Source organism: Caloenas nicobarica, chromosome 1, assembly GCF_036013445.1.
Source record: "Caloenas nicobarica isolate bCalNic1 chromosome 1, bCalNic1.hap1, whole genome shotgun sequence".
NCBI classification, from domain to species: Eukaryota; Metazoa; Chordata; class Aves; order Columbiformes; family Columbidae; genus Caloenas; species Caloenas nicobarica.
In genome coordinates, this window is record NC_088245.1 from 121,398,648 (window position 1) to 121,424,689 (window position 26,042).

At 40.2% G+C, this 26,042-nt stretch overlaps 2 protein-coding genes across 2 annotated transcripts in view; both read left to right on the plus strand.

Annotated features, from left to right (window-relative positions):
• The first annotated feature begins 31 nt into the window (after positions 1–31).
• Positions 32–8,081, plus strand: HMGN1 (high mobility group nucleosome binding domain 1). The gene is made up of 6 exons (XM_065658410.1): positions 32–332; positions 743–775; positions 881–910; positions 1,032–1,082; positions 4,049–4,180; positions 6,773–8,081. The coding sequence occupies exons 1-6, from the start codon at positions 318–320 to the stop codon at positions 6,818–6,820; spliced, it is 309 nt and encodes a 102-aa protein (XP_065514482.1). The 5' UTR covers positions 32–317; the 3' UTR covers positions 6,821–8,081.
• Positions 8,082–12,612: 4,531 nt separating this feature from the next.
• Positions 12,613–26,042, plus strand: part of BRWD1 (bromodomain and WD repeat domain containing 1) — a 57,450-nt gene continuing 44,020 nt past the window's right edge. The window contains exons 1-11 of the mRNA XM_065627287.1: positions 12,613–12,915; positions 13,095–13,153; positions 13,350–13,379; positions 13,556–13,615; positions 16,815–16,965; positions 18,241–18,339; positions 18,909–19,069; positions 19,688–19,909; positions 21,861–21,961; positions 23,557–23,627; positions 24,785–24,885. Of these exons, the coding sequence (XP_065483359.1) occupies positions 12,852–12,915; positions 13,095–13,153; positions 13,350–13,379; positions 13,556–13,615; positions 16,815–16,965; positions 18,241–18,339; positions 18,909–19,069; positions 19,688–19,909; positions 21,861–21,961; positions 23,557–23,627; positions 24,785–24,885 (1,119 nt within the window). The 5' untranslated portion in view covers positions 12,613–12,851. The remainder of the gene's footprint in view (positions 12,916–13,094; positions 13,154–13,349; positions 13,380–13,555; positions 13,616–16,814; positions 16,966–18,240; positions 18,340–18,908; positions 19,070–19,687; positions 19,910–21,860; positions 21,962–23,556; positions 23,628–24,784; positions 24,886–26,042) is intronic.

The window sequence follows — 26,042 nt, forward strand, 5'->3', positions numbered from 1 at the left end:
GTGTGCGCGCACTGGTTCCGCTGGCGGCCTCCGGCCCCGCCCCGCAGAGGCGCCCCTCGGTGGGGGGCGGTGCCGGCGGCCTCTCGAGAGCGGGGAGCCTTCCCCCCCGCCCCCCCTCCGCCAATCCGGCTGGATCCTGTTGCGGCGCCGCTGGCGCTGCTGGGATGAGGGGGGGCGGTGGTTTCCCTGCGCAGCGCGGCGGGCTCGCAGGCAGCCGCAGCGCCTGCCCGTGAGGCACCCAGCAGCCGGGCGGGAGCCGCTGCCGCCGAAGCAGCTCCGGGGGTCGCGGCCGGGAGCCGCCGCCGCGCAGCCTCGCCATGCCGAAGAGAAAGGTGAAGCGGGCGGGAGCCGCCAGGGAACCGCAGGGGCGGGCGGGCGTAGCGGCGGGAGGGCGGTCTGACCGCGCGGGGAAGCGGCTGCTGCGCCACCGCACCGGTGCGGCGGCCGCCACCGCTCGCCGGCTGGGGCGGGCGCCTTCCCCTTGCCAGCCAGCTCCATACACCCCGTGCCGGGGGCCCCGCTGGGGACGGCGGCGCCGGGCGCGGGCAGCCGGCGGTGGCGGGGTCTGGAAGGTTCGGCGGGGTCTCGGCGGCCGCCTCTCCGGGGCTCGCAATCCGAAAGCGGCGGCGGGAAAGGGGGCGGGCGAGCGGCGGCGGCGGCGTCACGTGCCCGGCCGCCATTCCCGCCCCGCCGCCGGCCCGAGGCGCCTGCGCCGCCTGACGCGCTCTGTTTGTCTTGGCAGGTGACGGTGGCGGACGGGGAGGCCCCCGAGGAGGTAGGTGCCCGGGGCAGGGCGGCTGTGGCGGGCCAGGCGGGGCGGCCCGCCCCGCTCCCAGCCCGCCCGCTGATGGCGTTTCTCTCTCTTTTCCCCCGTGTGTAGCCGAAGAGGCGATCGGCGCGGCTGTCCGCGGTGAGTACGGGAGCGAGAGCGGGGTGTCCTTGTCGGGCTGGGCAGGCTTGTGGTGCCTTCCCGTAGCGAAAAGGGGATTATGGAGGGCTGAATCTCTCCCTTATCTGTTCTTTCTTCACAGAAACCTGCTCCTGCCAAAGCAGAGCCGAAACCAAAAAAGTTGGCGGCAAAGGTGAGAGTCGCTCGGAAGAGAGAGGGGGTGGTAGAGTTCATTGTGCAGGTGCCTGGTGGCCACTCATTTCATGCCAGTGCACAGTGTCTGAACGCTTTCACTCGTCTTCACGTATTCCTTGTGGGAATGCTCATTTAGCTGAAGTATCATTTTCAGATGCTTCTGTCAGTATGTACAGGTCCATTCCACCACTGGTTGAGTAGATCCTTGTGAAGCATGCAGTGTATTGCAGAGTATTGCAGTGGTCACTGATTTGAGTGTTAGATGGTAGTTTGGTACTGAGAGCTGCTTGAATGTCAAAGCAACTGTACATAGAATTGTATTTCATCACTAAAAAAAAGGAGACAAAATATGCTCATGATTTAAAGCAGTGTGTTGGCACAGGAAAAAAAAATTGAATTATTTAATCACTGAAAAAATGTCTGAGTTTCCATGTATATAGTCTAGCTTTCAGGTCTTTGTGTGTATGTGTAAGTGTGGTGTAGCAGAATCTTTCAGTTTTTCAGTATAGCGTGCACAGTGCCAGTAACTGATTTGTAAAATTCTTTGTTTCTTGGGAAAAATGTGCATCTGTTGGCTTGTTGGTATTGTTTTTCAAGTGTTCCTTTGTGGTCATATGGTTTTTTTTAGTGTATGGATTAAGAGTGTTTCAAATACACTAATACAGAGTTCCGCTTCACAGACTTGATATTTTCATTTTATTAATCCTTCTGAACAGTTACTTATCAGTACTGCACTTCCATTATAGTCGTTTGAATATCGGTGCACTTCCATCCCTTTTCTGAGTTGCAAGCCTAAAGAATTTGGGGAAGCTTTCCAATTTTATTTCAGTACTGGTGTGTGTTTTGTGGTGTGGGGTGTGTGGTTTTTTTTTTGTTCTTTTTCTGTCCTTGTGTGGTACATCTAATTCTTAATGATGTTACTTGGTGCTGACTGATATGCATGATTCTTACTTGCTGCCTATAACTGCTTTACCTCTAGAAAGAAACATTTCCAGAGTTCATAGCTGGGAACATACTCATGTAAACCAAGTACTTCACAAACAGTTGTCGTCTCAAGATATTGAGTAGAACACCTTCCATGAGGCCACCGTGGAATACTGTCGTAATATGAATAAATGAACAGTCCCTCTTTTTTTTTACCACTATTACCACTGGCAATTCAAATGTAGAACTTGTTTTACATTTGGTCGCCTTTGTTCTAAAACTCATGCTGTCACTAAAATCTTTTGTCCTTTGAAAACTTTCTCATTGCTAATATAGAAATCTCTCTTGTTCTGATTGTGTTTTAGTTTTCCAGCTTTAGTATTTTCTCAGTTATTTTAGGTATCTCTGGACTCACTGTTACATACCAATCAATCAATAGTTTTAATTTTTTTTTCTAAAAACTGTTATCTATTTTCTGTATTTAATCCATCAAAAGATGCTTCTTTGCATCAACTTTGTAACCTCTTGATAGTATTTTTTAGATAGTTTGCTCATTATGGACTTGCATGGTATTTTTCTTTAAAAAATATTAATGAAGAAAAATGCATTTTGACAGCAAAACACAGATGTCTGTGTGTTGTGAAATTGTCTGTTACCTGAATTTTTAATATGGAGCTTAGCCTTTATAACTTTTTAATATTTTTTTTCCATTAGCACGTTTCAGCTTTTTTTTTCTGTGCTTTTGAGGATTAAAAAAAATAATAAATCTTTTTTAAAAATAGGAATAAAGAATTCCTAAGGTTTTGTGGACAGAAGATGCTTCAGTATTGTGTGTTGTTTTTTTTACTTTGCATCTTTTGTGTATATGATGTAGCTTATTGCATGTTTATATCCAGTGGCATAAAACACTTAAGACTTTGCTAAATGTTGTAGTTGGTTGACAAAATAGTATTTTTATAAAGATAGTATTTTACATGAATGGTCATGTAGAATAGGAAACTTATTCAGATAGCTATTAAAAAGTTGTATGCTTTTTGTAAAGAAGGATGCTTGGAGTGCAGATAGTGTGGAGTACTTCTGATCAAAATGGATTCCTAATATTAATCTGAGATACACATTTCTACAGTACCTAAGATATACAAAAATGAGAACTTTATTTCTTGGAGTTAATTTTAGGTCAGAGACAACAAATTAGGACATAATTTGAAGAACATACCAATGAAATGCACACTTTTTTAATGAGATCAGGCACGTTTTAAGGTAGATCAGTGTAGTGGTCTGCTCAGAGGTATAAACACATTGTTTTCTTGTCACTTATTGTACCAAAACCAGTGTTATAGTTTGTAATTTATTGAAAATTTTTGTTAGTGTCATTAAGTAATGTTTGACAGATGGTGTCAAAACCAGTGCATTTATGTAATTCTGAATTGACAGAAATATTTTATAAGTAGGGGCATCAGCTGGAGGACAGGCAAACTTTGTAGCATGTGGTTGCTGTGAGGAATGCCTGGGAGGATGTATTACATATTTATATGAAAATAGCTCTTGAACAAATACTTCTTCCCTACCCATTTAACAACAGTCATGTAGATACAGAGGACGTGACTGAGATACTAACAAAGGAGCACGGAAAATGATACTTCTAGGTGATGCATTTCTTTAGGTTAAGTTGCTGAAATTCCCACCTATCAATATAAGAGGAAAAAGAGTTTGAAGTGGTTTGTATTTACAAAGTGGAAGGACTGCATTGCTGGTTTTTATGCTCCAGAAAGCTAAATAATACATTACAAATTGCTCTATCTAGCCACTAGAATCTTCTCATCCCAGTTTGATTCTCTCACTGTACTATCTAAAACTGTGATCGTCTATATACAGTTTAAAAAACTTCTTTGGCAGTTAACTATGTATTATCTCATTAGTCTTTGGTAATAGCTCTTGCTGTTTGACGAGTCCATCTTGGTTTTGTGTGGTTTTGATTATTTTCAAAGTTTGCCTAGCAAGTCACATGAATTTACTTACTGCAGATTTATTTCATTGTAGGATAAGTCTGAGGACAAGAAAGCTCAATCAAAGGGGAAAAAGGGGCCTAAAGGAAAACAGACAGAAGAGACAAACCAAGAACAGACAAAGGACAATGTGCCTGCAGAAAATGGGGAAGCTAAAAGTGAGGAGGTAAAGTTGTCTCTATTCTTTGGTGCAAAGCAGCTGAATAACCTACTGTACTGGTTTATCCAAATATGTATCAGAAACATATTCAGTTCTTGTAACAGAATCTATTTTGGACAAGAGAAACATGTAGGCTATTAAAATATTAGTAGATATGCCTGGACAATTCTAGTTGCCCAAAGAAGAGCTGCAGTGATGTGATAACAGTCCCTAAATTAAGGAAAAACGTGAGAATTTTACCCAAGTTACAGTACAGGATAATGTCCTTCAGAGAGGGGCTGTTTTCCCTGTGAGCAAGTCTTGGCAAAATAATACATATGGGATGTACACAGAGGATATTGCTCTCTGTGTGTGTGGAGGTGTCTTTGGAGGGCTTGGTTTGGGTATTAGTCTGCCAATGCCATTACTGGAAGAGAGGTTGCTTCTTGCTACTCCGTGGTTTTTTTTTTTTTTTGATAAATGCAATATTCATTTTTGGTACTAGAAGCAGTTTTCACTGAAAACCCGAGGTCAAAATGATTTAACCAAAGTTGAGGTAACATTTATAGGAGTCATAGATACAGACTTTGCTGGTAGAAGGGACGGGTTGGTGCAGGAATGGAAGAGAAGGCACAAGAAATACTCGTAGTTGTTGCTGAAGAAATTAATATGCCAAATCAGTCTTGGCTGTAATACTGTGCTAAAATGGCTGTGTTGCTGACATTTTTTTGGAGCCACTGATCATAAAAACATCCTCTACACTCTATTTTTGTGGAATGTGGACATAATTTTAAATTTAGGACAAGATCTGTGGTGAGCAACAGCGCCTCTTACTAGGGCAGCTGTTAGCAACTGGATGAAACACACATTTTCATGTGGCAACAGGCTTACAGTTAGTCTCAGGTTTCTGCACTATTCGAATGCCTTGCTCATTTTAATTAGTTCAGTGGAGTTTGATCAGGTAGTCAGTGTGGTTGGGTGTTTTTGTTGTTTTTTTTTTTCATGGTGTGTGTGTTTGTTTGTTTTGGTTTTTTTTTGTCATTTAGATGTGATTCATGTTTCCTGTCTGGTAGTTGTGTTGTAAAGTAATTTTTTCAGAGATACTTTTTTTTTTTCTCTCACACTGATCTATCAATGTGCAGATAGATCTTCAAATAGAGGAAAAAAGTATTTAAGTAGATTATGGTTTTTGGTGGGTAAGGAAGGTACAGGATGGTACTTGAGTGTACAAGACAATGTACTGTCAGGTAACAGTTTTCATTTGCAAGCTTACTTATGGTGTGATCATAATGGAAAAGTTGTGCTATAATTAAGAATTCTTTATTTGGCTTAACTTTCTGTGTAGCTCTGGTTCTGTACTACTATTACATAATTCAGTCTTTTAATTTGTGCATGCAGTATTTCAGCAATACCAGCAAAAGTTAAATTTGGCAATATTTCTCAGCTAAGGTCTATTTAATACACCAGTGCAGAGAAGATGTAAATTGATAAAAAATGGATGCTGAGCTCTAGGACACATCTTCCTGCTGGTTTCACGTTGGTCATATGCCAGCCAAAATTGCAGGTTTAATATAATGCCCAAGTCTAGAAGAGGCAGAGGAACAGTCCGTCCTGTTGGACGTTTCTGTTGTCAATCAGGACGATAGTGTCAGTGATGCTCTTGTTAATCCACGATCTGGTGAAGGGCCAGTGACAATTTATGGTAATGCTCGCAGACTAGCCCCTGCAAGTGGAAATGGCTTCTGTAGGTCATCCTTGAAAAGCTTCCCCCAGGTGGCAGTAAAGACTGAACGGGTGTTGGGGTTCCTGTGCGGGTGCTGCTGTGACTGAACACTCAGTTCTTCTGCTGGTGCTGCAAAGCCTTGCAATCACTAAATTAAGTGTCATTTTTATGTTAGTACATGTGTTGCATTCCTTTTTTTAACCTGCATTGCAAGTGGAGCAACTTTTCCTATCTAAATGGTGGTGTGATTTTACTCATTAAGTTTGTATGAACTTGTTCTGAAGTTAAGGTACAGCATATAGAGACTTGACTTGAAAACAGTATAGCTCTGCTGCCACGGTTCAGTTTCACTGAATGTATTTTTCCAAAATTGTTTGTCATGCAGTACCGTGTTTCTAAGTCTCAGTTACTTTAAAACGTGGTAAGATTTGAGAATATGTTAATAGTGCTGCACTGAAATTTAAATGCATGAAGTGTATCTGTAGTGTTTTCTAAACACCTTATATGCAGGGATTTTAGCTTAGTAGGTTAAAAAGCCCCTTTTTTCTTTCATAAAGGCAGTAATGATTGAAATGGTCTTTGTTCTTTGAAAAAAAATTAAAATGCTTTACAGTGTATTGAGTAGTAACAATAGCAACATTCTGAAATTCATACTGATGCATCAGAGGAGATAGAAGCCTCTTCAAGACAGTTTGTTTTTAGTAGGTCATTATCCAAAAGAAATAAGCAGATCATGACACCATGTTTTACAGTCTTAATAAATTGGTATGTAGAAACAAGTCATGGTTGTTCTCTATATCAAGTTAGCTAATTTGTGCATTAAAAATATTACGAACTAAAAAGCTGAGTCACTTAAACTTTCTGCATTTTAAGTGTTTTGCTTTTTTTCTTTTCAGACCCCAGCATCTGATGCAGCAGTAGAGAAAGAAGCTAAGTCTGAGTAACATCTGGTACCAAGTCTTTAATTGGTGGTCCTTATACCTTTCTTCTTGTACAATTCAGAGGAATATTTTTATCAACTATTTTGTAAATGCAAGTTTTTTAGTAGTTCTAGAAAACACATTTTTAAAAAGGAGAGAATCCCAACTCAACTCATTTTTTTACATATTTAGATAAGTGTAAATGCTTTTTTTTTAAGTGGTAAGATCATGTAATGGTTGTCTGTTTTCTATGAAACAATTAATGGCATGTTACATTAAGGAGAAAGCTTTGAAGTCTTGATTAGGCTTCATGTTCCATAGACTCTGAGGGACAGTTTTTCTATCCTATTAAAAGAAGCATAACACAGATCAGACTTTGGAATTCCTAATGATACGTTGAGAATGTCTTAATATTTTAGTTATTTATCTATGGTTGTACCATCAGTAGAATTGCTTATCTAATAAAACTGCTCCCTAGTGTTGGATTTCTTGCTGAGTGATGTATATCTGTGACAAAGTTATTTTTGGTAGTTGCAGCTTTATTTTTTTCAAAAACTTTGTAGCAGTGATGCAAAAGTTTGGAATCTTTTATTATATCTTTAAATACTGACTAGGTAAAAGTTTCTGTTTGGCAGATGTAACTTGTTATGTCAGTTTTCGAGATACTGGAACTTCACATCCAGTTTTAAAACGACAGCTTGTCTACAAAGATCAAATATTTGAAATAGTTTTAGAAAAGAGTATTATAGTTTTTAGATTTTAAAAAAACCCTATGTGAATAAAAACAATTGTAAAATTGTTCATAGTGTCTGTGATCATCAAACAAAAGCCAAATAAATCTTGATTATGAAAGGAAGTTTCTGTAGCTCCTGCATTGACTATCACAGTCTAAGTGGTGTAGTGATTCTTAACCATATTCTTTACATTGTTAAAAAATGTGCTTTTCAAGAGAGGTGGTAATGCAGGGAGTGAGTACCAAGTAGAAAACTGTAGTTGCAGTTGTATCTGGATTGAAGTTTTAAAGCTGAAAGCCTGGTGCTGTTTCTGTTACCTTTAAAAAAAAAAAGTCAATAATTAGTAAGCATCAGATATTTTCATCTGTTCAGTATCTAAGAGTTTGCATATGCACTGACGTGTAAATAACTGTTTTAAGGAAGATGCACAAAGCAATCCTCTTGAATGTTAACTGGTCAGATGGTGTTGCTGTTATGTTGGAACCATATTGGAATTTCCCTAAATCTTGCCTTAAAATCAATAAAGCTTCTGGTGCCTGGGGAAGAACGAACCTAAGGCTGTGGACTCTTCCAGGTAGCTGAGTGTATGTAATGGAACGCAGAGAGGATGAGCTGGGGAGCAGCCTGGGCAGGAGCAGGGAGGGAGGCACAAGAACACTTCCCTTTTGGTGCTGATGAGCTGTTAGGTGAGTGTAACATGCTGTGAGCAGTGTGTACCCGCTGCATAAGGTTGCAGGTTGATGGATTGTGATTTCAAACAAACATACCTGTGCCGAGAACCAGTTTGTGTTGTATAAAACTGTCCAGATTCTTTCTTGCTGTATTTGAGAAAATTAAATCAATCTTGATGATGTCATAGCTTTCAGCAGAAAGGGAGCATGTTTATTGTCATGGTTTAACCCCAGGTAGCAATCAAAACCACAACAGCTGCTCATTCACTCCCCTGCCCTCAAATAGGGGAAAGAATTGAAAGGAAAGGGAGAAACTTGTAGATTGAGATAAAAGCAGTTTAATGAAATAACAAAATAATGCTAATGTACTACTCATTATATATAGAAAATGGAAATAAAATATAAACTATGCTCAAAACAATTCCTCATGAACTCCATTTGGGCTAAGCAGTCAGTCCCAGGAAGCAGCATCCTGGTCCTGAACAGCTGATCCTGGCGGAAGAGGGAAAAGGGCAGAAAGGCCCAGAGGCCTTTGCAAAGCAGCCAAATTAAAGGAACTCCAGAACAGAACTCAACCAAAACAGAAGAACCAGAATGGGTCTCCCCAGCTGGAAACCCAACTCTCCTTAAATATGAAGCATGACACTAATGGCATGCAATGTGTTCGTTGATCAGACTGGGTGTCAGTCAAGGCCTGTCCCATCCATGCCCCCCTTTCCCAGCTGCCTCACACCTGCAGATAGAGCACCCAGAAAAGACCTTGGCTCCCAGACAACAACTAAGATACTGGTAAGTTCTTACATTCTCTTCATTCCAACTCAAAAACACTGGAAAGTTACTTAAGAAAAACAATTTGGTCCCAGTGTGTTATCTTGTTCTCAAACTAAATCCAAACAACAACTGTGCTAGCTGAAAAAAAGTTTCTAACTGCATGAAGAAAATTGCCTCATTTCAGTCGAACTAGCACAAGTATATATTAAAATCAAATCTAGTACAGCATTACTACAGTTTTCCCACAGAGTGCAGGGTTGTTCTGTTTTGGTTTGTTTTTGTTGGTTGGTTGGGTTTTTTTCTGTGTGTTGGTTTTGGTTTTTGTTTGGTTTTGGTGTGTGTTTGTGTTTTGGTTTTGTTTTGGTTTTTTTTTTTGGTTGGCTTTGTTTTTCCCATTTCACATTAATTTGCTGTATTGCAGCAGTTAGTTGCATGGTTTTATCTTCGCAGTCTATTTGATGCCTATCAGGCAACTGTCAACCTTGTCTTGGGAGGAGTCAAGATGAAAAAGTAATGTTCTTTGTTTCTTGTTCCCCTTGACAGAGAACTTGTTTATACTATTAAGTAACACCTGCAAGCAGTGTCTGCTTCCTGTACATTCTTGGTACTGCCTTCAAATTATCACAGTTATTTCTAAAAAAACCCCTTCAGTTTCACCTCTAACTTTCTTAAACAATGCTCTCATTTGAGAAAGTGTTTTACCATTTTAGCCCTTCAATATTTAAGCAATGTTTAACTTTTCTTTAGCTTGTATGTTGGATGTCTTCCAACACTGGACCACAAAGTGCTTCTGGTGCAATTCCATCACAGCTGCATTCCTCGCAAAGCACACTTGGCTTTGGCTTGAAGTTCTTGGATATTCCAAAATTAAATTTATGCCACTTTTTCTAACCCCTTGCCTTCCTCTCCAAACCCCCCCTCCAGTTACCTTATTGTGTTTTTAGCAAGTCAAAAGCACGAGTTAAATGACTAATAAATTTGCAGGTAGATACTCCAGAATCACCTCTTCCCTCCTTTACTGACTGCCTACTTTTCATGTGGGTTTTTTTGAGTCTCTGATGTTGAGATCCTGTTGTCTTTCTCTAACATCTATTATCCACTGTTTAATTTATGGTAACTGCTCCCTAATATTTACTCTTGGGGACAAAAAGTTATTTCTTTATGATAGAAGTGAAAGGACTCAATGAGGGTAAATCCGTGACAGCGTCTCTGGAGTTTCCATGCTTGCAGGAGGACAGGACAGGGGCAGCTGTGTCAGGAGCGCTACATCTGGTTTGAGCAGCCCCACTCCATGCGGTAAGGAATGTAACGGGCTTCCCTAGTTAAGAAAAGTATACCTCGTAAATATGTCAGTGCATCAACTATGAACTTTGATTCTGTAGTAGATGGGGTTGCCTTTCACAAGTCTTAATGTGTGATTCTCCAGAGCTCGTGCATGTAGATATAGGCATGATTCTCTTAATTAATTTAAAGGTAGCTAATGTTGGGGACCCTTTGAGTAGAAAGGGAAAAACAAAATGGAAAAAAAAAAAGCTCTCGAAGTATTTTCCAGCTATTATAAGCAGTTAACTGGAGGAGGAAGAAATCTAATTTCAAGCTAAACATGTTGTACCCCATAAATAAGGTTATATAAATGACAGATACGCTGCCCTCCTCCACAGCATGAAATGCCAACGTGTAACTGTAAAAAAAAAAAAAAAAAAAAAAAAAAAATCACCAGTTTGGCTACTGGGAAAATAAGGAGTTGTATGTATTGGCACTAGATGTCAATTCTGCTTGTGGAGAATTGGATTGGAAGGCATTTTAATTCATCCAACAAGAATTTCCATGGATATACTTCAGAAAAAGTGTTCTTTCCTGTACCAGATCCATTTGCTCTGTAGAATGGAGTGACAGCTAATGCAGGTTTGGACACAGCACTACGGAACAGAGGGCTGTCCACTTCAAAATACAACATGAACAGAACAAAATGTTTATTTGGAGATACTCTGTGGTATTTGTATGCTGCTACTAGTGGTTAAGGCGGTGCTGCTTTATACATGTTCACACTGCACCATTCTTCTGGAATTCATTTTCTGGTGTCAACTAGACCACAGCTCTTTAAAACATGGATGCACCTGAAGTGCATCCAGGTTGAGCTAATGAATACTGATTTGTTTGGCAACAAAATCTAGAGGAACGCAAGTGGCCTATAAGAACGATGCAGCTGAAGCTTGCGGCAATACAGGAAGCGGAAAACCATGGCTCTCTTCTAAAGAGAGGCTTTTTAATGGGCAGGATGCCTTTTTCTTGTACCTGAACCGTGATGCAGGAACACTAACCAGGCAGGAGGTGAAGAGGGGGAGGCAGAAGCAGCAGTCTGCCTTCCAGGATGCGCCAGTGTTATGTAAAAAATATTTTTATTTCAAAGGTTCTCAAAGTGCATACCAAGCCACCATTGGTGGGGAAAGGAAAAAAGGAACAGCTCAGATCTAAAATCCAATGCAGCTGTAGCCATTGCTACATTTATATTAGCATTCATGCTGGGCAGAACCGAGAAACAACTCTAAAAAAGAGGGGGGAAAAAAAAAAAAATCGCCCATAAATAGGCTCTCAAAGCTGGGGTGGAGTAGAGGTGATGCTGGCACCCTTTTGCAGAGAAGCAATGCAAGACACTGGGGCAAAGCTGCCGGTTTTGGAAAAGTGATGCCTTCCTCCAGAGAGAGGTGTGGAAATACCAGTCTCTGAAGTTTAGGTTAGCTAAGATGCCCCCGTGCATCACCCCCACGTAGCCTCGGTAGCACAGGAGGAGTTAGGAGATCCACCTGAAGTGGCACTCGGGAAGCAAAAGACAACTGATCATGTGTAAAAACACTAGTTGGTGATGCTCTGCTTGCAGATATGCTCGTGCTGCTGCCCGAGCCATTCCCGAGCTCCCTCAGCACGGCAGGAGCACCGCTGTACCCAGCGCTCCGGCGGCCCGGGGCACTCGCAGGACAACGTGCTTTTTACGTGAAGGCCTGGGCCCCACGGCACACGGCGCCCGCTTCGCCTTCCCGGCTCCACATTGCCCCGGGGAGCCGCCAGCCCCGCGGCCGGTTCTCGGTGCCTCGCGGCGGCCTCTAGCTTGTCCACGCCGGTCCCCGGCCCGCCCGGAGCAGAGGCCGCGTCGCTGGGCCCCGGGGCGACCGGCGGCAGCCCCGGGGCACGCGCGCTGCCAGCCCTCAGCCACAGGCCAACGGCCGCGCCGCGCGCACCGGAACGCGCCCCGTGACGCCTCCGGCACCTCACGGCGGCCCCGCCCACCAACGCCCCGTCATAGCCACCTTCCTCGCGCAATCCTTCCGCGCGCGCGCCCAGCCCTCCCGTCCCCGCGCCGGGCGCCCTCTCCCCTGCTCGGCCGCCCCTCGCCGCGCCGCCCTCCCCGCGCGTCCGCCGCGGCTCCGGGCGCATCTCCTCCCCGCGCCGCCCGCCGGGCGCACGGGACAGGGGACTACTTTTTTTTTCCCCCCTCTCCGCCCTCCCCGGGGCGTGCCCGGCGCAGGTGGCAGCGGCGGCGCCGTGGCTGGTCGCTCGGCGGCGATGGCGGCGGCGCGGAGGCTGCGCTAAGCGCCAGCGCAGGGGGAGGGGAGCCCGAGCGCGAGCCCGAGCGCGAGCCAGGCGTCCGGCGGGGGGCGGGGGCGGCTCGCTCCCGCGCGCGGAGGGGAGGGGGGGGCGGTTGGCTGGCGGTTGGCCGTGGGGGAGGGGCGGCGCTGACAGGGCTATGCCGAGCCGGGCCCTGCCCGCGCCCGGCGCTGCCTGAGCCCTGCTCCCTGCTCCCTGCCCGGGCAGCAACGGCCGCCGCCAGCAGCGACTGTGCCGAGCGAGCGAGTGAGCGGCAGCCGCCGGGCTCGGGCCGCCATGGCTGAGCCCCCGGCCTCTTCCAACTCCGGCGGCAGCGTGTCCCTGCCGCTCATTGAATCAGGTAAAACCGCCGGGGCGCGAGCGGCCGCGGGCCAGGGCGAGAGCTACCGCCGGTGCCGCCGCTCCCTGCCGCCATCTTCCTGACCGTGATTATGAATTACAGTCACCCCGGGGGCTCCCCCCCCCTCCGCCCCAGCCAGCCCCGGACTCATCCCCCGTCTCTCCCCGTGTCTCTTGCAGAGCTCTACTTCCTCATAGCTCGGTTCCTGACCACGGGGCCCTGCAGGAGAGCGCTGAAGGTGAGTACGGGGGCGCCGCACACTCACCTGGGCTCGCACCCCTCGGCCATTCGCTGCCGCAAAGAGGATTGAAGGGGAGGTGTGAACAGCCGCTCCCCCCCTCCCCCTCCCGAGCCCATTTGCGGCAGCAGCTGCTTGAGAAGCCAGAGGCTTGCCCGTCTCTAAATCTGGTTTTTTTTTTTCCTTTTCTCTGCAGGTGCTAGTGCAGGAGTTGGAGCAGCACCAGGTCTGTGTGGGCTCTGAAATAATCTTTTGCTGTCGTCAAAAGTTTCCCTTACAAGTCATTCAAGTTTCTTCCACTCTACTGTCCCAACTTTTTCCCCTCAACACACATTGTATTGAAAATGGTCTATCCTTCATTACCCTGTAGCCGCTTACTTTTTTTTTTCTTTCTCTATTTAGTTGCTTCCTAAAAGGTTGGATTGGCAAGGCAATGAGCATTATAGAAGTTATGAAGAATTGGTGAGACCTTTTTTTTAAAAAAAACAAAACAAAACACCTTTTCATTTGGATGATAACATAGTTGTTAAACCCTTTACCTTTAAAAGCAGGCCCAAACCTTTACCTTGCAATTTCATTCCAGCTCTGTTAAGACATGGGAATTATTTTGAAAAGGCCTTTAATTTCTTTACATTAGACTAACAAAAACGCAAGTGGTGTTTTAAATTGAGGATATTGTTTACATAGCAGAGGTGGAGCTTGGCGTTGTGCTTTGGTACATGCCACTGCCTACATATAGGGAAGAACCAATCTGAAGCAAGGTTTCATTTCAGTGTTTCATGAGCAAGTTTGTTAACCGTGTTTTGATTTGATGGTATTTATTTTCTGGTTGGCTTCCTTCATCTGCCCATTTCAACAGATTAGGAAATGAAATCGCTGTTCAGAAATCAAGGGTTGGCACTTCTGGTGCCTATGAGTATGCTCTTTATCTCTGACGACTCACTGGTCATAGCTTTGTTTCTAAATACAAGAAGGATATGAGTGGTCTCGCAACAGCGTGTACTGTATGCCTTCTGCTGATGTAGTTTGCTCTGTTTTCTTTAACTTATATCCATTTCAGAATGGAAAGTTGTCTTGGTGTTTTATTTTACTGCTTCTTAAATGGCAAAGTGTATTTGGCAGTTGAATCTTGTGAAGTGATGGCCTGGTGGTGCCTGCCGGTGTGGTTTTATCCTGTTTTATTGTAGTTGATCTTTTTTTTTTTTTAAACCAATGTTTATTCTTCCTTTTCCTCCCCTAAAATTCAGGCATTCCACCACGTTAATTGACTGACTTCTCCCTTACCCATCAGTTTGTGAATTGTTATAGCTAAATCCCCTTGTCCCTCCTGTGTAACACTTGAAAATCTCAGAATTGTGTTTGCACAGAGAAGGGATGAGATTTTGTGTAAAACATTTTCTTAATTTTTAACTATTGTTTAAAATGATCAACTAGTTTCCATTTCTCCTGCTTTTCAGTGTGGTCAGTTGAGCAAATGAGGTTTTAAATTAATGCTTCAAGTCACTAAAAAGCCTAGTCTTGCTAAACAGGAATACTTTCAAGCTCTGACTTGAATTAAGCAAACATAAAAGTAGTATTAAGTTTAAAAAGGATTGTTTGGTGGGGATTTTTTTGATTGGTCTTTATGACCCCAGCTGTTCTGGCAAAAAGTGATGGTGTTGGGAGATGTCATGTGTGGATTCTTCTGACTTCAGTACAGTTTTTTTTAACTGTGTTTATTATGTCTATACAGTTATCAAATTAATTCTTTAATATGTGCCACTTCTACCTCTTTTTCCTACATAATTTAAAATCTCTATACATAGTATTTCAGAATATCAAAATTAATCTTCTGAAGCTTTTAGTTTCTGCTTTTGAGGGGTTTTGGGAACCTTTTGTCCCACTGGTCTCAGTCTGAATTTGCAGAGACCACAAACAAATGCAGTCATGTGGTGTAATTATTTATTTTCCTCTTTGTTCATCATGGAATTGGAGCAAGACTTTGAAATAACTATTTCTTCCAAAATCTGAGCAAAACTACTTAGAACAGAAAATAATTGGAAGGTTTTGTATACATGCTTCTATCAGAGATTGTATTTGGAATACATACTTACTGATGATGGCATGTGAACAAAATGGTTTATAATGCTCAGCATAAAGTATCCTGAGCTTTCTGTCCTCAATGTTGTGGCTGCTACTGCTCCATACCAGTTCAAGAGGCAAAGTTTATAAAGAAATTATGAAAAAGTGCATTTTGTAATCTTTGAACTACCCAATATATTTCCCATAAAAAACCTTAAGCATCTGGTGAGCTGTTTGGCTTGGAAATATTTGGCTATGTGGTAATGTTAACTGCTTTACTGATACTACCACCTGCCCTGCACTGCTTTCCCCCCAGGAATACAACCTATACCCCTGCAAGATTTATAAATTACTTGGATTTTTATTATTAAAACAAGTATTAGGTTGTGGCTTAAACTGTATGTTCTCAATAATCAGCGTGCATTTGGTCAACTTTTTGTTGAATTGCCTCTTGCACGGCAGCATGTGGTCTTTTTATTCCCACTGTTCTGATGATGAGATCAGCCTTGTCAGGACTTTTCTCATCTATGTTCAGGCAGTAGGCTAAGGGAATGGCATCATAAGCACAAGCTAGTTCTGTCTCTGTTCTGACTGACGTAGGCAAGAGGCCACATACCTGCGTTGGTGTGGCCCTCTCCCTCTCCTGGATGTACTGGCTGCAAATAGTCTGGCTGCTGAAGTAGCAGTGCGGCTTCTAGGTCTAACTGGTTTTTATTTGGCCAGGTCAGACAGTGGAGTAAGCATGGGGCTGTTTGTGCCTGCTGGTTCAGATCTCCCCAATAGTTTAAATTTATGATTCTGATGGTTTGGTTTACTTCAGTCTGTGTGAACTCTACTTTGCCTATTTAACTTCTGTATTATTGTGATTGACACTTTATAGTTAGATAAGGATTTTTTTTGTTGAACTCCCAGAAAGAAGAGGGGGAAAGAATAATCAAAACCCACACACATCTGTTCTTGACTGAGACATCTGAGTGTATGTGGAGTTGTATTTTTTTAGATTATTAGATGTAGATAGTATGGGATACTTCCTGAATGGATGGATGACTGTTTTGATCCTTTTGGTTTAAGGAAGTAGGGCAGTCCTATGCTACGTAGTACTGGTTCTTCAAGGAAACTATTTCCAGAGGGTTTGTACTCAAACCTACTAGATTGCGGTTTGCTGAACAAGTACCGTGTGACTGAAGTACTAGTTGCATAAATTCTTGTGCTTGATTATGAAAGAATTCTCCATGATCTGAAGTTATAAGGGTTTGAATTTTATTTTTTATTTTTAATAAAAATAATTGGGTGAATTTGACAAAGACATGCGTTGTAGGGTGCTGCACAAATGAGTGCCATACATGTGGATACTGCAGGCTTTCGGTAGTAAAATACTGATGTGCACTAAGTAATTTTACTGCAGTTAATTTTACTACAGCGCTCCCATTTTTGGAGACTACTCACTGAATTTGCTAGATCAGAGCTTAACAGAATTGGTTTTGTTTTGCAAGTTGAACTTGAATTTTTAACAATCTTTAATATACCTGTGAAAATTGATGCTTTTAGATTCATCTGTTCTGGATGTACCATATCTTTTTAACACTTAAATTTCTGTCAGGTGCTATCCAACAAACATGTGGCTCCAGACCATTTGTTACAAATTTGCAAGCGTATTGGCCCTATACTGGATAAGGAGATACCACCCAGCATTTCGAAAGTGAATTCCTTACTTGGTGCAGGGAGACAGTCATTGTTACGTACAGCAAAAGGTATGGTTTGTTTATTATTTAAAATGGGTATGATACATTTTCATAAGTATATGGTGAAGACTATTGGAATACTTAAAAGTGGTGAGCTCTCACCGAAATTGGCCTCTGCTTCTGGACTGTGTTTAATCAACTAAACCACTAGTGATATATCTATTAATGGTATAACTGTATATCGATTGTTGTGAAGAGAAAGTTCTAAGTTGCGTGACAAGAATTGTTACTCTTGAGTGCTGAGGCTGCTGAATGTGGCCAGTTTTCACTGTTATTGCAATATAATGAAGCATCAGGACACTGGTGCTACTTCTCTAACATCTCGTGACACTTCCAGTAGTATATTTGCCTGTGTTGGTTTTGGATGCAGTAGCTGTTGTACTCTGTTCAGTGCAACTATGAGACAGTGACATCAGTTTTCTGAAAGTTTTCTTGGTTGATGCGAACGGCATAAAAATTAATACTTATGACTCTTGTGCGTATGCAGAAAAAAGTTCTTGTTTGTAGCTTAAAGGGAATAGTTGGTGATGCATAAGCATGTACTTTATTTGTTAGAGTAGTTTTTAGCTTTAGACTTATCTCTTTGAATATTTCTGGGAGGGGAGTGTTTGTGTTTGTATGAAGTTCTTTTGGATAGCTAGATGCTATAATGTGGGATTGGTTTATTGGATACTATTGTGTTTTCAGTATCCTAACTGCTTTAAAGGATGCACAGTGAATGACAGTGACTGTGCTATCCTGAAAATCAGGATTGCAATTATTTCAGCATGAGTGTGTCAAAATAACTGTCAATGTGGGAGGTTTTTTTACAGATGGTAGAATTGTCAGGTTGGAAGAGACCTCTTGAGATCATTTAGTTAAATAATTCCATACTAATAAATGCTCAATAAATATTTTTAATATTTGTTAACATTTTCACAAATTTTTGTTAATAATCTAAAATGCTTTGGACTGAGAATATGTAGGAAAAATTCAGTTGAAAAGTTGGTTTTGTGTTACAGGAACTAGAGTGGTATCACTATTTAGGAGTAATTTCAAAGTTTGGCCATTGGTTGTGTTGGGTTTTTTTTCCTCCTGTTATTACTCTATTAAATGGATTTTTCTATTGTCTGATGCTACACTGTTCATATGAAAATTCTGGGGCATTTGGTGTTCTATATTTTTAGTTGTTCAATACTGTGTTTGAGACCAGCTATATGTGTTCTTTACCATGTTTTGGAACTGCAACTCTCTTGGCATTTTTGAGATATACTTTCAATAAACTTCAACCAATTGGTTTTAAAGATTGCAGGAACACTGTTTGGAAGGGCTCTGCATTTGCTGCTCTTCATAGAGGAAGGCCTCCTGAAATTCCTGTGAACTATGGCACACCACCAAATGTTGGTAAGCTATTTTCCACATTGATCACTGCTGCTGTGAGCATACGATGGCTATCTTGATACTGGCCTTGCTACAACACTGAAAGTGGCACCTCAGAACTGATCTGGAGGCTTACCTGGAGACCTTCATGTGACTTCAGTGGAGTTATGTATTGGGTACAAGGGTCTGCTCACAGCACTAGTGAGGCAGTAGCCTCTAGATCACATCTTTTTTGTTTATAAAGCCCCTGTTTCAAGTAGAGGAATCTGCAGAAAATACAGATCATTGTTCTTCTTTGGATAGAAGGGCTCTTGTATGGTTCAAGGTATAAAAAGCTATGGGAAAATAAAGATAACATTGAACACTTCCTATTTAGAGAATGAAGTTTTGATTGGAGCAAGTTTAAAATACTCTCTTAATGTATACATACAAGGGTGGCAAATATAAAAAAAACCCTGACTTTATGAAGCCTGAAAGTAACATTTCAGAAATTCTTAAGTAATATACTAATGGAAGTTAAATAAAACCTTGTTTTAGAATAGATCTGTTTTAAACATTAGTACATTCCTTCTTTGGTTTTTTTTGTGTTTTAGTGGAAGTATATCGAGCAAAACAATTAACTGGATATGCAAAGTTCAGTACTTCATTTCCAGGAAGTATGTATCAGCATGTCAAGATGCACAGACGGATTCTTGGCCATCTTTCGTCAGTATATTGTGTTGCATTTGATAGGACTGGACACAGAATATTTACTGTGAGTTGATGAAATAGATCTGAATCTGAAAATAGTTCTAGATGGATGCAAGGAAAAGAACTTCAGAATGCACATTACACTAAAAGGAGGTGGATATCAGTATTGTTAAAATGTGGCTGATAACTCCATTGCCATGCTTAAGTAGAACAATTTGATGTAATTAAAGGTCAGAAGCATCTAAGAAATTGTCGTACTGGATGTCTAATCAGGTCTTAACATTTAGGAGCTTTATTCAGTGATATAGTTTAATGTTAAGCATGTTTCATATTCTTTATGAAGTGGCAGAGGAGAGATTGCTTTTACAGAACAGTACTTCCTTTGGCCCTTGCCATTTGTGTCAGGAATCCCCTCAAACTTAATTCAGACTTTTTCGCATTATATGGTATAGATCTCTGGTGGTTGCAGTGTAATCCTGAACCATAATTGAACATTTTCTTTTTATAATTTTGGTCATATGACTTTATTTTCTTCAGCTTAAGTAACATGCATAGTTTTAAATAGAAGTGTAATTTACTAAGCTGTGGAAAAACATAGTTAGATTCTTTAAAGAACACCTAAAACTTTTACCATGAATGTCTTTGAAAATCCTTGCTGAGTGTAATAAATACTTCTTTCTAGGGCTCAGATGACTGTTTGGTAAAGATCTGGTCAACTCATAATGGCAGATTATTTGCCACATTACGAGGACATTCAGCAGAGATTTCAGATATGGCTGTCAATTATGAAAACACTATGATTGCAGCTGGAAGCTGTGATAAAATGATCAGAGTGTGGTGTCTGAGAACTTGTGCACCGGTTGCGGTCCTCCATGGACACACAGGGTCCATTACCTCCTTACAGGTATGGGTTTTTTTAAGTATTTCTCTGTATTGAAGCAGAATTGATGTGGTTGGATTGTAAGAAGCAGCCAGTCTATGATAGTCAAATATTAAACTTCACTTGACAGCACGGTATTGAAAGTTTGAAGGTATTTATAGTAGGAAACAATAAATAATTTGGGGAATAATTTGGGCAAAAAAAATGCTGTTGCACCTAATTTGAAAAGTTAAGAGTCTGCTTTAGTAGTAGGATGTTGATTGATGGGATACTCTAAGATTAGCTAGCTGTCATATTCGTAAGAAATAATCAGCTTCCTTGGTTGCTGACTGAAATTGAGAAATGTAGTTACGTGACTGCTTGACACCAATAGAGTTTTCTATCTTTGGGTTATAACTTATTGAAAAGGAAGATCAGTACCTCATTTTCTGTTTGTGGAGAAAAGTACTTTGTTGTTGTTACTAGGTTAAGAAGTAGCTTGCCAAGCATACTACTTAGGTTTTCATGTCCAAATGCAAGGAACTGATGTTCTGTTGCCCATGCATTGCAAATCAATTTCACTGCGCTCGTCACTGTGTTTTTCACATGACTGAAATTATTTCTCTGTGGCTGTGCTAATATTAAAATCTGACCATTTAAATATTGATGTCAAAAATCAGTCAAGACCACAGGAGAAGCCTACTTTTTTTTTTAAGAATAATAATTTTTAAAAAGTTCCTTGCCTCCCTGAAATCCCTGAGTATTTAACTGAAAATAATGGCAAGAATCTTTCTTCACTTAAAGTAGGTCATTACCCATAATATTTGAGCTGTTGGAACCAAAGAGAATTTCTGGGAAATACAGAGTTCTCCTGTTGTCTGTTACTGGAGATGTGGGATGGTGATTTATGTGGGCGAGTGTTCTGATCCAATATGTGGTTCTTACAGCTTCTATGATAGAGATATTTGTCTTAATTTCAAAAATATAAATTATTTCAGAAGTGCAAAGGTGCTCAGTTTAATGTGTTGTGTAATTAAATTTGAAAGTGTTGGGATACTTTATGAGCTATTGGTGTTCCTTCAGATTCAGTCTCATTTTGGCCTTTGTAATTCCTTATTTAACAGATAAACTAGTAGCTCATTATCCAGATTTGCTGTTTGCCAATGAGACAAACAGGCTTATGTTGAGGGGTGAAGAGTGGCCACCTGCCAGCCTGTGAAGTTCAATACAAAAAGTAATTTTGCAGTTTTCTCAAAAGTGCTGACTCCAAGGGTGATCTTCATATTCACAGAATTTCTGTGGCATCAATTTCATTTTTTAAATGACAAACCACTTATTTGTGGTGTGTTTTACTGTAGCGTTGTGGAATTTTTGTGTTTAATCATTCTTAATAATACTTTAATTGCAACATGTACAATTTATATGGCCTTTTCCAAAGGTGGTAGTAGTAATTAGCAATTTAATCAACTTGTGTAACTTGTGTTCTCTGAAGTTTTCTGAATGGTACCTGTGTGCATAGCAATGAATCCATGTCTTAAAGAAGTATGTGTGGGGACTTCCTATAAATTCATATGTGATGCTGGGTACGTGTACTTGGACTATCTCATAACTGATGTTCTGCTTAATTACAGAATTTTAAAAGTCTAGTGAAACTTCTTCCATTGGAAAACAAACAAACAAAAAATACAATCTGTTTTGCTCATTACTTCATTCATTGACAAAGTGAATGATTGTGGTTAGTTAAGACTTCAAAACCAAAGCAGTGAATGGGTTGGTTTTATGTAATGCAATAATTGAAACATAGACTATGACCTTATTTTAAACTGTAGGAGATCTTATTTTGTAAACATTAAAATTGACAGTTAACAACTGTTTTAGCAGTTTCAGTTGAAAAATGCAAAGTAAATAAAGGTTTTACATTAACTTTTTAGAAGTTCATAAACAGTTTTTAAATATCTCTTTTTGTATGTATCTGATTTTACTTTATTTTCTTTAGTTTAGTCCAATGGTGAAAGGCTCCATGCGATACATGGTGTCTACAGGTGCAGATGGAACTGTTTGCTTTTGGCAATGGGATGCAGATACCATGAAATTCAAGTATGTAAATGGGTTGCTGATTAACTCTGTGCCATACTATGCTCGATTAATAACAAGTTAAAATAAGTCAAGTCTAGGTAAAATACTTTTGAAGTTTTTTCGTGATTGTAAAAAAACTGTGGAAATAACCTATTACATAATTATTTTAAAGCACTATCACTAACTATATCCTCTATAAATTTATGTTACTCTATTGTCCTAGAAGATTAGTGGGGAAATCTGTTAACTTCTTACTACAGTAATAGCACAAATGTAGGACAATTAGAATTGCCCCAAACATAAATATGTTGGAACAGTATAATACAGCTTTTTGTTCATTATGTGTTTTCAACAGTCTTGTAGTCTTAGGATGTCTCTTATAGAACTTGCATGCAGTGTTCAGGATAATTTTTAAACATTCTGTATGTGATTGCTGTTAATTTGTACAAAAAATTAGATTATTACCAGAAAGAAGATATCTGGGATGATCAGTCTGTATCTAGTATTGTGCTACATAGTGGTAGTTGGTATAAAATGATCCATTTTACATTAGAGCAGCTGTTAAAAAAAAAAAAAAAAAAAGAAAAAAAAGAAAAAAAAGAAAAAACCAGTACTTCAGAAAGCAGAAGATTATTTTGCTTTTCAATTCAATCTTGTGATCTTAAGGTAGTAGAATTGCAACAAAATCTACCAAAGACATAGTTGCATCTGAAGAATCTTTTAGGGCTGTAAGATATAGGAGGAGAATGTTTAAACTCAATCCTTAATTATTCTCCTTCTAAAAATAATTTAGAGGACTGTATGAGATGTAAACATTGTTTAAATTAGTTTAAGCATGGACTTACATTGGTTTAAGCTTTGGTAGGTCTCAAAGCAGCGTTCTTCGGATTTGAATCTCTATATTGTGTATCATACAAACATGGGAAATATTGAGATGTTTAGTATGAGAATATTTCCTTTGATAAACAGAAAACACTTGAACAGAAAAACAGTAGAATGATGAGAAGAAACCTGTAATGCTTGTAAATCGCACAGTTTGCTGGATTTATCCATTATGTAGTTCATAGTAGCTACTTTCAGTGAGATTATGGCCATGTCAACTGGAAGAATGTGTACATGACTTGCAGAACAGGAAACCAGTTCTTTAAATCACCATGTGCACAGTGTTAAAGAACTTTGATTTACTTTGGTAAAATGGTATGATTTTGTACAGCATTCCGCAGTAATGGTATTTGATAGGCCTTATCTCATGTACTGTTGGTGATTTGTAAAGTGAGGGCAAGAGTTCAGTACTTTGTGGATATGTTATGAAGGGTGTATATCATACTTACCAACAGATGAGAGAGAATAAACGTTCTTGGCACGTCATGTTATCCTTGCTAGGTAGTAGCGTCTTGCAGAAGTCATAAGGTGTGTGGGCTTCAAATATCATTTGTGTATGTGTGTACAGTAATTTTGAAAAGTAAACCTTACTGCTCATCCTCCTGCACAAGATTTACAGATGGTATTGTATGTATTTAAGAAGTACCTGTAACGTAGATGTTTGAAGAAATGTACCTTTATGTTTTGAAGTGTTGACAAAAGCCAATTTTTTTGTGGCATCTTTTCTTTTTAAGCAATCGGCCAGTGAAATTCACAGAGAAACCTAGACCAGGGGTTCAGATGCTTTGTTCTTCATTCAGTGTAGGTAAGTTGTGCGCAGGTTGAGTTTAGCATTGCAATTTCTTTTCCCGTAGGTATTTATTATAATACACTGGTTGTGACAGCTTTAAAATATACAAAAGCAGAAGCTGTGTACTCAGTAATTGTTTATATGTGTATTGTTAGCCTATGACATAATTAAATAATGTGATTTGCCTTAGCTAACAGTGAAAGACTGTAGAACTAAGTGGTACTATTTTCCTTTAGCCATTGGTGATTTATAGAAGGAAAATGCACCTGATGCTTGTTTACTTTTTATCCATCTTTACTGGATTTTTATTTTTGTTCCACCCCTTAGTATAATGTCAGGTGTTTGCAAAATTAGTTCTTCAAGGTACCACAGTCAAAATCATTGGAAGTGGTTACTCCCAATAGTAGGAGCTCCTGATTCTGTGCCAGCTGGGATGGCAGGGATGGACATCAAGATCCCTTCTTTCTTAAGAATCCATAAATGTATCTATAAATGTACTTCACTTCGGGCTTGTAGTTGTCTTTCGTTCTGATCATGTGGGTGACTTGTGGGAAGGCCTACTAGTATCAGACAGCATGAACATTAGAAGAAACTTGGGAATTTCAGAAATAAAATAGAAGTCAAAGTATAGCTTGTTAATGTTGTCAGGATATAGCCATGTGTTGTGTTTGAGCTTGAGGGTTTTGTTTGTTTGGGGTTTTTTTGACAGCACTCAGAGGTGTCAAGAGGCAGATCTTAATATTGCTGCCAGCCCAGCTAAATACTGGTGTACTTATGCTGATTTGTTTACGCATCTACGCAGTTTTGAAGCAATTCACATGCCACAAATGAGACATGCTACAGTGAAAGAGTCAGCTAGATAATTCTAATGATGATTTGCTGTATTCCCCATAATCGAAGGCTTCTGTGTGCAATTAGTAGTGTAGTAGTAGCATTCCACTAGTTACGTATTTTAAAATCTTTGTAACATTGAGTTTGACTATTTTTATTATGGCTGAAAAAGCTTTCTGGGGCAAGAGAAGGATCTACTTCCACATCTGTATGTCAGTGGAAGAGCATGAAAAATGCAATGCTCTTCAGATTATTATTTTTTTAAACTAAGCATCAGAGAAATGTTGGTGATCTGTTTTAATTTCTTAAACAGTAACTTATTTATTGCTTGATTTTTACAGGTGGTATGTTTTTAGCAACTGGCAGCACTGATCATGTCATCAGGATGTACTTTTTTGGCTCTGAAACACCGGAGAAAATAGCTGAATTGGAAAGTCATGCTGTAAGAAAGATTCTTAGATCTGATAATTGGTCACCTAAAAAGCAGTATTGAAGTTGAAAGTTAATGTTGTTAGTGGGTTTGTAGCAATGTTCTTTTATCGAATATTTTTGGAACTTACGCAGAATTTCAGCCAGTCATCTTGATGTGACTTGGCCACTTTGAAGGCTGGAATGTATCAAGATGATATTTAGAATTCTTTCTTTTCAACTGGATGTCATACATTTCTCTAACTTTAAAGTGCATGGTTTGCTCAGTTGCTTCCCTCTGATGTAAGTGCGCCTAGCCACCCACATGTTATATGCTGTATACAGGAAGTAGATAGGGTGAGAATGCGTATTTTATTACTCAAGTTATTTACAATTTGACACCTTTTGTGTTAAATCTTTAAATGGGATTGAGTTTCTAGAATTTTACTTCTGTTCATCTTGGCCTTTATTTATGTTTTCGGTGGCTGTGCAAACTGCTTCGTACTTCCTAAGTCAGCTTGCTGGTTTAGTGTTGTTTCCTTGCGTGTGTTATGTAATGTGTGCTGTCTTTACTTGCGTTCTTGATATAATTGATACCTGTTAGGAGAATAACTTAGATAAAATATGCTCATTTTTTATTTGTGTACCTTAGTCTAGTGGACTCTGCTTTCTAAAGAATCTACATGAAACTTGGCTTACACTTGTGCTGAAGGCAGAGTCTTTTTTTTGTTTTTATCAGCACTTGATGCACAAAGAATCTGTAGTTTTACTACAGAGATTTTAGATTTAGTTGAATCCTTAAAGTTCTTTCAAGGGCAGCTCTGAAAGTACTCATCTTCTTTTTGTTTGCCTTAATGTATTTTCTCTAATACTGAATCTGATTTTAACCATTTAAGTTATAGTGATGTGTATTTCCTGTGTAGAAAAGACTTTCAGCTCTGAAGATAAACTGATCTGAGTGTGCTATCTACTTTTCCTGTAGTTTTTATTGTAATAAAAATGAATAACTAGTTGTATATTTCTTGAAGGAATGTGTAGTAGAAGTGGGAACAACAGATTCCTCTCGATTGTAGTAGGCATAGGGTATTAGAAATACATATTCAAATGTGAGTTAATTGGCTGCCAAATTATTAATGGACAATTATTTCACCTGTCCACTCTTCATATTTAATTGGGACAGTTTTTTAAAAC

Coding starts and splice junctions, on each gene's coding strand:
- HMGN1 (XM_065658410.1), top strand. Junction 776..880: donor ACGGGGAGGCCCCCGAGGAG/GTAGGTGCCCGG, acceptor CCCCGTGTGTAG/CCGAAGAGGCGATCGGCGCG. Junction 4,181..6,772: donor GGGAAGCTAAAAGTGAGGAG/GTAAAGTTGTCT, acceptor TTTTCTTTTCAG/ACCCCAGCATCTGATGCAGC.